An 11,455-nucleotide genomic window follows, 5' to 3' on the forward strand; every position below is an offset into this window, starting at 1 on the left:
CCTTTCCAATTGGCAATAATTCGATTTGCAATGAAACTGTCTTGGGACAAATATAACATAAATTCTCAATCCTTCGAGGATACCAGCGCAAAAGCACGATGCTGAAAACTTGGTTTGAAAAACACAACTTATCGGTTCCAAGAGGTTAAGACCTTGTCAATCGGTAGACCAGAATAGATTACCGAAAGCTTCCTTGTGCTCGGCAAACCAGTATACAAAACGTCTTGCAGTGAGGATAGAGGCATATCTATCTTGAAACACATGTACCATCATCAAAGTAAAAGTGTTGCGTCATAGGTGCTTTGGCTACTCTATTTATTATCATCGTTTAACTTAAGTAGCGCTCTGAAGTAAAGGTATAATAAACAGAACGAAAATAATCATAAGATTTAAGAGAAAAGGAGTTTTAATTATATTTTAATAATAATTATGTAATTTGATCATCTAAAATATTGATTTAAGTTCGGAGGAAACGGAAAAGACAGTTGAGATGGGGGAGGGGGGAGGATTTCCAATAAGTTCACATAAACTCATACCTCTAAGTTAGAGCTCACGATGGTATATATCTATTGAAAAAACCAGTTAGGACGTTTAACTTATCTTCACGATTTGACTATAAAAATGAAAGCAAAAACTAATTGTATCAAAATCACATATTTGAAACAAATACAAAACTTACTGAAAGGATGATTTTTCAGATATACATTACTTTGATTTGGAATTACAGATAATGCGTATAGTGAACCCCACCCACACAGCATATCCATCATTGCCGACATATAATTTTTAAAGAGCATATTCATACAATGTTTTCATGCTACCATGTTTGATACCTTTTCTTAAATGATAATAATTCCTCGTGGTTCTTTTAAAACACAAGTTTCTTTAATCTTACACGTGTATTAATCTGTATTAATCCTTAATACAGATTGATTATTTATACGAGATTTTTCGTCATTCCTTTTTAATTGATAACTGGGTTCATTGTGATACTTCCATAATGATGTATATATTGTATTGAAACTAGTATCATCTCTTTAAGATGACAAATTACTGCTTCTTTGATTTCGTTGTTATCTAAACATTAAGTATCAGAATGAGATAATCAAGAACTTTTTAAATTTTAACAACTGGCAGACTGGCAGGCAAACATATCAGTTTTGCTTTACTGAGACTTGATATTTTCAACTTGAAAAGCACCTTATGCAACACGCATTCAACACGACACTTCACCAGATAAAAGACCAGAAAGTTTAGGAATATCCAGCTCTAATTCGGAACTGCTGATTATTATTTAACTAGTTTTAGTTATGAAAAATTACCGTTTAGCAATGGTGGCTTTCATTTGATAAAGAAACACGTTATTAATGGAAATTAATTGTTTTGTTATTCTACGCTACAAGTAATATAAAATTAGCCTGATAATTGTACGATAACATTCAGATTTTTTATAGATGGAATAGATTATTACTTCTCCTGCAAAGCAGTTTTAAATGCTCCGAGAGTTTTTTGGTATTGTTACGACAGCGAAAGTCACGTGACGCTAGTAACACGTCATGATATTCTAGAAGGATCATGTCTGTTCGTGGCAACTCTGGTCTTTTCTACGCGCCCTCTATTCTTGTATATAAGTGCGCCAGATAAAGCGAAATTAATAAATCGGAATAGAATTGCAGACAGACAGAGACGGACAATTGAGTCAAGCGCGGTAGTGGCCGTAAGTAAAGTGCGTGAATCGTTGTGAATTCTAGTGTGTGTTAACTTAAAGTGCCTATGGAAATTAAGTGTATTGCAAAATTGAATTGAGAAAGAATAAACTAGTTTTATTCAAGAAAGGACTTGTATCGGTGAAATCTCTCGGAAAGAATTTCTACGGAAAATTAACAAACGAACACAGAGACGTAACAGTATGTCTTTTCTGTCTTCTTAGACGGTTCTCCAAACGTTCCAGAGTGGTACAGTTTGAATGAGTTTGAGATGTGGGTATGTTAAGACGGAGTTTGGACGTTATTTGCCTCAAAGTACGGGTGGACACAGCGTGCAGTATGGTATTACTGAAATAGTTTTGGTACTTCCCCGTGAAATTTCATAAATACAGCAGTGCATGATTGTCCGGAATGTCATACATAATGATACAATATTGCATTCATGACTCCCTTAACTACTACCAGGGGGCCAACACCGTAACAGCGCTAAGACACACTATTCAGAATATATCCTCTCCACTATTCATGGTTAGGACAATAGTGTTATATCCCAAATGTTCTTCATACTTCTGCAGATTTCATACCTGTGCATCTAAAACTTTATGCAATTAACGACTTCCATACTTACATGTGATGGTCGGTTTTGGGGCTGCATGCAGCCCGTTCGTGACATCGTGCGACTAAATATCTTCCACTCAATGTATTTACAGGCCTATAGTTTTTCTGATTAAATTCCTTAATAATGAATATTTGCTTTATTGGATTTTATTGCAAAGCAACATAAAGGCTATCTGCGTCAGCCATTTCTAATGTTGAAGTGATAGACTAAAGGGAAGGCACCCACCGCCAACTCTTGGGCTACTGTCTATCAACGAATAGTGGTATTGACCGTCACATTAAAACGCCTCCATGACTGAAAGGATGAGCATGTTCGGAGACGGGTGTCGATCTAGCGACCCGCAGATTGGAAGTTAAGCGTCCTAACCACCAGGCCACGCTAATAATGATTGTTTGTTTGTTTTGGAATTTCGCGCAAAGCTACACGAGGGCTATCTGCGCTAGCCGTCCCTAATTTAGCAGTGTAAGACTAGAGGGAAGGCAGCTAGTCATCTCTTGGGCTACTCTTTTACCAACGAAATAGTGGGATTGACCGTCACATTATAACGCCCCCACGGCTGAAAGGGCGAGCATGTTTGGTGGGACGGGGATTCGAACCCGCGACCCTCAGATTGCGAGTCGAGCGCCTTATCCACCTGGCCATGCCGGGCCATCGCTAATAATGAATAAAACACCAGATTTGCAGTTTCGTTTCACAACACGTTTCAAAGAATGCATGGACCAACAAGTTATTAAATTTGGACTATTGATATTCTACTTTAACACGTTCAGTGATTTGGTCATTTCTGGGGCACATTCCTCACAGTAAATTTGGATTTCAGTGAGTGGAATCTAAAATGCCTTGAGCATTCATGCTAGTTTCATTTTTCTGAAGAAAATCCGTGAATATTTCATTAGTAAACATATACGTGGTATATATGACTGGAAGTAAGAGAGAAAAGATGAGTATGAATTAACGGCAGTTTAAAATCAGAAATTTCTTTATAACCTCTCTTTGTTCTTCGAACTTTTTTGTTTTGTAATTCAGCAAGCGACGTTTTAACAGTTTACCCGGTACAAAGACCACATTCTGCAGACTTACATATCATATCAATAGACAGAGATGATCACGACTTAGAAATTAGATCTGAAGCGTGAAAAGTTTATACAAGATTCTTACTCTTTTCGTGGATTTATGAGTATAATCCTAATAGATTTCAATCTATGTTCTCGATCATTGTGAAAGACTGCTTTCTAAAGTAGTTGCTCAATTATTACCAAGTTTTCAAATAGTCATGTGATAATTACTACCGTACAACACAAAACAAAGATAAAAATTGTTTAAAATTTCTATGATCTTCACCAATAATTCAAAAAGCTGTTTTATTAATCTAAAGAGACGAACAAATTCTGCTATTATTTCCAAAATTAATCATAACCCACAATCTAAAAGTTATTTCAAACAAACGTCATGTTCAGCTTACTCGACTTTCGGAAATAAGATGTAGACTAATATAATTAAAATCATCGGGCTTAATTTCATGTAAAATATACTTATGAGTCTTACCTGATTTCTTCTCTTTCTCTTTCTCTTCAAATTCTTTTAGAGTTCCTTTGTAGTAGAGGTATCTGTCTTGATACGCATAGTAAACTCCGGTAGTAAGAAGCAAGGCCATTGTCGCCAAAGCATATTCTGTTGCCACCATGTTTTTTTTTTTCTTTTGAACTCACTGCCAGGAAAACATTATTCACATAATTCTTTAGCCATAGAATTAGCTTTAAAGCAACTTTTATCGCTGAGCTCATTTATAATACATTTAGCATTGAAAATATCAAGCACTTTTTGTATATTCATTCATATACAATGATAAAACAAAAGTTGACGATTTAACGCTAATGCTGTGGATAGCTATAATTAATTAATAGTTATTGATAACAATTAGAATCATTATTTTATTTGGTTTCCTATATATCTGTAAATAGATAAAAACGAAGAGTTCAACTTGCATTATCATGAACAAAACGAAGGTTAAAGCTAGATGATGAGTTTGTATTAACATCGTACCCACTTCCGCAAATATTTTAAATTTCCCACATCCATACTTTCTAGTGCCTTGCTATTTATTATTTGTCTTTTTCGGGCATGGTAGTTTTGGTATTAGTGCTTTTATTAAACTTCCTATATACTGGGCGTCGGGAACTATGTTAACAAATTTATTATCAAAAATAAAGAATTTTGCTTACATAACTTTCGGACGCTCTTTTCATTTATATATGTTAAGCACATATTTTTAAATCAAATAATTTGTGAATTTTCGACCTAGGCCTAAAAGGGATCAAACTTTTGTCGCCCTGATGGCAGGCCAGTATTATTCAGTCCTCGAAATTAGCAACGGCATTTTATGATACGCGTCAATTACGACGGCAAAAAAAAAAACTAAAAATGCCGCAAGAAAAAATACGCGCAAAATATTCCCCATTTAACTTCTTAAGGTTTTCCTTTCAAATATTAAGATTTTATAGAAAATAAAATTGCTGATAAAAATATAAAATTTAATGATACAAACACCTCATCTTGTCTAGTTTTAAATGTTAGTTACGACTGAATTAAATAGATTGTTGTAACAGGCGATCATGGAAACTAGCGTCTGATTTTGCCACATACATGTCCATTGCTTAAGGAAAGGCCAATAAAATATATAAGCTGTTAACGTTACAAGTCAAGCTTCCATGTCTAATTACCAATATGTAATGGCCCGGCATGGCCGAGTGGTTAGGGCGCTCGACTCGCAATCTGAGGGTCGCGGGTTCGAATCCCCGTCACAACAAACATGCTCGCCCTTTCACCCCTGGGAGCGATATAATGTGACGGTCAATCCCACTATTCGTTGGCGGTGGATGGTGATTACTAACTGCTTTCCCTCTAGTCTTACACTGATAAATTAGGGACGGCTAGTGCAGAAAGCTCTCGTGTAGCTTTGCGCTAAATTAAAAAAAACAAACAAACCATTATGTAATTTAATATTTCGCGCGGACCGCTGAAAATATTGATAATTCTCTATGTAGTAGCTTCTACACTGTATTAATTTGATTAATAAAACACGTGTTTTAATGAAAGTGCAATCCATAACCAGAACTATAACGCACTATATTAAAACACGTTATTGTTTTTATTTATTTATTTATTGTGCGTTTTAGTATCGGAAGAGACAGACAAGTTTATTATAAATTTACAAGAGTTTAGCATATGTTAGATACTTCTTCCTATAGAGCAAACAAGAAAGATAAGTTCAGTTTAAAGTTAGTTGAAGAATAAAGAAAATCAATGTTTGAAAAAAGTTGTTAGAAATATTTTACTGCAGTTTGCTAGCGTTAAGACTTTTTTACGAGTATTGTTTCATTTTGAATTTCTGTGAAAGTTGAATATTTGATAATGGGGGGCAAAGTTTGCGCCTCTGGTTTATTCATCAAAAATATTTAATCAGTATAAATCCTTAATGTACATTTTAAATTTTTTACGATGGTGAGGAAGCTTGGATTGAAACCCGCTCGTCTATTAAGTGCATCTTTAAGTGGAAGAATATTTTAAAAATGGACGACGGCATCAGTCCAGTAATAGTAGTGGAATTAGTGTCTAGGAAATGTTTTGCAATTGATGTTATTCAATGTAGATGTGCTGATTCCGAATCGGAATGATGCTACTTCGACATTCTTGATCGTTTCGAGGTATTCAAGATGGCGACAAAAATGGCTGCCAAAACATATATTTGCCAATATCTCAGCTTCTACTTGCGATATCACAACAAAATATGTGTCTACACCTAAGTTTTTGATGACTCTAACTTCAACTTTGCATCTTTAATTGCTCTCGGATCAATGCTCTTTCCAATACCGTTACCTTAACTCATGATCAACATTTTCAGCGGTTAGCATTATGCAAGTACAATGTAGACATATCTTAAACATATATGTATTTAGATACACAAATTTCATCCATACGTAGTTTCACAGATCTGATGTGGGATATTCACCTAACAACTTCCTGCAACAGTGGTCTCCACTGTCAGAACTAAGCATGGAGATTACCCAGCACTTGGTGATAACCATCTTTTATCACATACTTATCTTGTAACTAATTAAAACTATAATATTTCTGCTATCATATATCTTCTAGGGCTCTATTATACGACCTGTTATCAAATTATCTTATCAATCTAGACAACATAGATTGCAACAAGTTTGCAATGTAAATTGTATGTACCTTAACCACCAGGAAATTCATGAAATCGTTTTCACCAGTGTGGTTCATTACTGTTTTAGTCCAGTTATTATCGCAATTGCTGTTGCTTTCATTCAACTTGCAAATGACACTGCACGGCAACTGATTTGCTACACAGCTACACCTGGCTGTTGAACAAGGTCGCCCACTTGTACACCCACAGCAAGTCATTTGATGTATATTGGGTGCAGTTACTGGCTTTTCAACTGATAACGTGACAGAAACAAAAGTAGATGTCAGTATGTCACGCTCCCATCCTAACTCAGGCGGATCAAGATCTGAGGATCTTTGTTTATGCTGGCATCCATATACATGTCTGAAGATGAGGTCTCTTGATATTTTCAACAAAAGATCCCGTGTTTTTATGAGTCGGATAACTTCCAAAGCATGCATTAGGATCTCCAAAATGATCAAGTTTGTAGCCTGTTGACGATACTTTGATAACAGTTGCTTTTCCTATTCCCCACTTGGAGACTGCAAAATCAAGGTTATCTAGCAATAGCCAATAGGTTTGATACTGAAAACATATTTTATAGTTGTTCAAATATTTTGCAAATAACTCAATTAGCAAAATACATTTTTTCAGATAATACTTACAGGTCGGTTTAAAGGTTGACATTTTCGTAACAAGAACCTTATGAACAGTAGGCCTATTCAGAGAGTAAAATACGCTTTGCCTGATGATATTCGCAGGTCAGTTTGAAAGTTAACCTTCTCGTAACAATAACCTTGTGAAAATTATTCAATGGTCAAAATACACGATGACGATACTCACAGGTCAGTGTGAAGGTTGACCTTTTTGCAGCAAGAATCTCAGATTAAACCTGGTAAGCGGCTAGTGTAAAACATTTACTAGACACTAGTGAAGCCTAAATTGTGTCTTGGCAACTAGACTATTTGCCAAGCTGTTATCTTAATTAATGCACTTGCGGCGGCATTTCTTACGCCGTGAATTTTATGCCCTAATTTTGAGAACTCTTTATATATACATAAAACCAAACCAGAGATGTCTATTATGAGATTCTAATTTAAAAAAAAACATTGTTCATTGCCAGTCCTTTTCATTATGTATTAACTTATAACGGAAAATATCTGTTGTCATAGAACCTAAAAGTATTGGGATATTCCATCTATCAGACATTATCCAAACTCAAATGACAAACTAGGTAGTTGCTACGAAAGATCAAATTATGGGTTAGGAATTGAATGCTTTGAACCACAATGTATCGGTTAAAATTAATTAAACACCCGCCCTCCTCTCCTAACCACCCAGTATTCTGAAGGCGCAATAATCACAGATTTTTGGTTTTCGCGGTGTAAGTAAAAATTGGATGAATAAACAAATTCATAGGTTCATAATAGATTAACGCAAACTCAAGTGGAAATTTAAAGGATACATCTTGGCGGGGGTTCGGGGGACCAACCGCCCCCGACGGCTTGTTTTCATTTTAAATACAAACAACAGAAATATTTGAATCGACATTGTAGTGTACAGCTCAATGCATCATCTCAGTGTCAAGGTAACTTTACTGACTGGAAGCTTTTAACATGTGTAATGAATCGGGGATATAACATTCGTTGTCTCAGCACTATGGAATAAGAATCTTGAATGTCTATTCTCTAAGCCTCCCAGTGGCACAGCGGTACGTCTGCGGACTTACAGCGCTAGAAACCGGGTTTCGATACCCGTGGTGGGCAGAGCACAGATAGCCCTTTGTGTAGCTTTGTGCTTAACTACAAACAAACCATTCTTTCAGAAGAGCTAGATTCCCAACTCCAATCCTGATGCGTAAATATTCGGGCTCTGCAATTAACAATATACATGCAAACGAAAAAATAATATCAAGGAAATTATGACAAGCATTATCCATCCGTTCATAAGAATTACAAGCTTTTACGTCATATCCTGGGGGTGTTTTTGTTATTGGACCATCGGACCTTTGGAGTTACGGCCCTCGGACTAACGGACCGTCACCGACGAAACCCATTTAAGTATAATTCGGGCAAGCTAAACAAGCCCAACTACCTGAAGTTTGTCTTTGCGGCCCGAATTATACTTGAATGAATTTTATCAAGGGAGGAAGATGGGTGTTTAATTAATTATTACGGAACTATCAAGATAAGGGTTTACGGTTCCAATTACCATCATTTTGTAATAGTTATTTAAAGGGTGAATATTGGGAGTTATAGAAACATAGGGGGGTTTATTTCTACTATAAGGTTATTTTAGTAACTGCTTTGTGTCATAATATTAAGGGTGACTGAACTTCCCAAAACTAGCTGCAGACAGCGAAAGCAGTAAGAGTTGAGATGTTGTGGGTCAAAGCACTCATCTCCTAACCCTTAATTTCATCTACCTAGTTTGTCATTTGCGTTTGATCATGTCCGATAGATGGGTTGTTATGACCACAGACAATTTCCGTTATGAGTTTATAAATAATGGCAAGTAGTGGTAATGGATAAGTTTCCGTTTTTGTTTAGTTTAGAAACTTGTGATTAACATATCGGGTTTTGTTTTTATTTTAACTTCCATCAATGTTATATAGTGCTGATTTGACCGCCTAATTACGGTTTATGTAATTTATTCTAACATAATTGTTTACTTTTCTATTATATATATACATACGGGATTAATAATCATTTTAATTATGGAATACCTTAACTTCCCTTCCTCCCGAAAAAAAGAATTTGACACATTAAATTTATACTTTATTATTATTATGTATTACATGATAAATCAGTACTGTTTACAATTTCAGATAAATTGTACTTTATTTTAAAACAAGTGCTTTGTGGGAATAGGTATCCACACTATGTTGCCATTTTTAATTTTTTTTTGTTTTGTTTGTGACTTATTTAAGTCTCTCTTCACATACAGTTAGCTAAGTTGTAGTGTGCCTTTTTATAATCACCAGTCATATAAACGGATTTGATATTTTTCAAATTAGGGAAAACATTTATAAATAGATAAGATTTTAATATAATGACACTTTTCCTGTAAAAACAAATATTTTTACAGTTTTCAAATGTATGTCATTGTTGTTATGAATCAGAACGAAAGGATTTGATATTATTTTCTGCACAGACTGCAAAACAATTCAAATTAAGTATAAAATATCTTGCAGGTCGTGCCCTCACAAGGAATTTGGTAGGTTCAGAACCCTCAATTAACTTTAAAAAAGTGAATAAAAAATAATAATAAGTAACTGTTAATCTGAAGCTCAAAAATGATGTATTCCTAGCCAAGAATATTTCTTTCAAACATTTGTTAAGAATACGAAACCACTAAAACTTAGATTTAGATAATGCATTTAGCAACAGCCATATTCAAACAGATAATTACAAAATTTAAACATGTTTAAAAAAATCAAACAAAATAATAATAATCAAGCGTTACTATAATAAGCTTGAGAAAGCGATACAGTTCTATTGCTTTGATTACAACCTAATTAATACCCACGTTCAAAATACTTACTTTTAAGCTCTACTGTAAACTTATATTTTCAACTTTCAAAATATAACTTCTCCACATTATATCAACGATTTGCAAAAATGTACTGAACTATTCTATCAAAACATAGGCATAATATACTGTAACAATATACCGAACACCAACAAAACTTTCGAAACATGTATTAACAAACTGAGACAACAAGTTGATAGATCAAACACTTAGTTTCAAGTCCCTCAACGATCATTACTCTTTATAGAGTAAATTTGGTTTCTATACCTTATTAAATCTCACCTGAGGTATACCTGTTCCGCCGACCGGTTATAATTAAAAACGGAAGACAAAATAAACACTTCTTGGTCACTCGTTAAAAAGATGTGAACTCATACACGGAAAGAAAGCATCTTTATATGCGTTACTACATCAATTTTCAATATTCAGCTCACAGGTATTTTTGTTTAAAATGTCCAATCATTCAGCGTAACTAGCAGACCAGTATCTTCCGAGTATTTAAGAACGCGATGTTTGCCTTACCACACGCATAAGCTTCCTGTAATGATAGGCCTTATGTCGGTATATTTTTGACATAATAGCTACGTCATTACTTCATCCTCGTATTTTCAAACTTTCTCGCACAATGCTTATGCTTGGAGGCCGTGAACTAGTAAACGCTGTAGTTGCAAGTTCGTGTACTTCCTACAACGTGAGTTCTAGAAAACCTCTTGCTACATTATGCTGACAAGTCATTGACCTGACATTGACCGCTAGTGCAACCAATGTTTTTTTTTATACGGTGTGATTATTTTACTAGCTTTTGAAGGGGGTTTCCCTCGCATCGAAACTAAAATATGAGCAAGTTATTGTCAGTAAAAGCTAGCTAGGTTACACTTCGAACGATCACTCTTGACAATTGTTGCGGAACGATTTTATTCTGCAACAGATAGGTAACTGAAGGAAACCTATAGATTTTTTTTTATTTGTTTCTGAGTCACAAGAAACGTTTTCAGATTGGATAAGCCCCTAGTGACTCAGCGGCAAGTCTGCAAGCTTACGACGCTAAAAATCGGGTTTCGATACCTGTGGTGGGCACAGCACAGATGGCCCGTTGTGTAGCTTTGTACTTAAGAAAAACTAAACAACATCAAATCAGATAAGCATAATATTGACTTCTAAACTACCAACAAACCTAAATCGCATAAAATCAACTTGATGAATTTTCCGTGATGGAAGTAATACACATTTTAATTTTATCATTTTATGGAATATACTTTTAATTAAATATAGTTTTACCCAATGTATTACATTATATTAAATCAACTGATCCCTTCCAAGTGTGGGAAAGATTGATAGTCTCGAACTAAAATAAAATCGAAACAAAATAAAGATGAAAAATAATAGTTTGTTTGTAATTAAGCACAAAGC

At 34.9% G+C, this 11,455-nt stretch overlaps 1 protein-coding gene across 5 annotated transcripts in view; it reads right to left on the reverse strand.

Moving 5' to 3' along the window:
• LOC106469790 (acidic mammalian chitinase-like) overlaps positions 1–11,455 on the reverse strand; it is a 47,515-nt gene that overhangs the window by 26,101 nt on the left and 9,959 nt on the right. For all 5 annotated transcript variants that reach the window (XM_013930300.2, XM_022398353.1, XM_022398354.1 and 2 more), the window contains one exon: positions 3,871–4,033. In XM_013930300.2, the coding sequence (XP_013785754.2) occupies positions 3,871–4,009 (139 nt within the window). In that variant the 5' untranslated portion in view covers positions 4,010–4,033. The remainder of the gene's footprint in view (positions 1–3,870; positions 4,034–11,455) is intronic.

This window comes from Limulus polyphemus, unplaced genomic scaffold (genome assembly GCF_000517525.1).
Source record: "Limulus polyphemus unplaced genomic scaffold, Limulus_polyphemus-2.1.2 Scaffold3659, whole genome shotgun sequence".
Classification (NCBI taxonomy): Eukaryota; Metazoa; Arthropoda; class Merostomata; order Xiphosura; family Limulidae; genus Limulus; species Limulus polyphemus.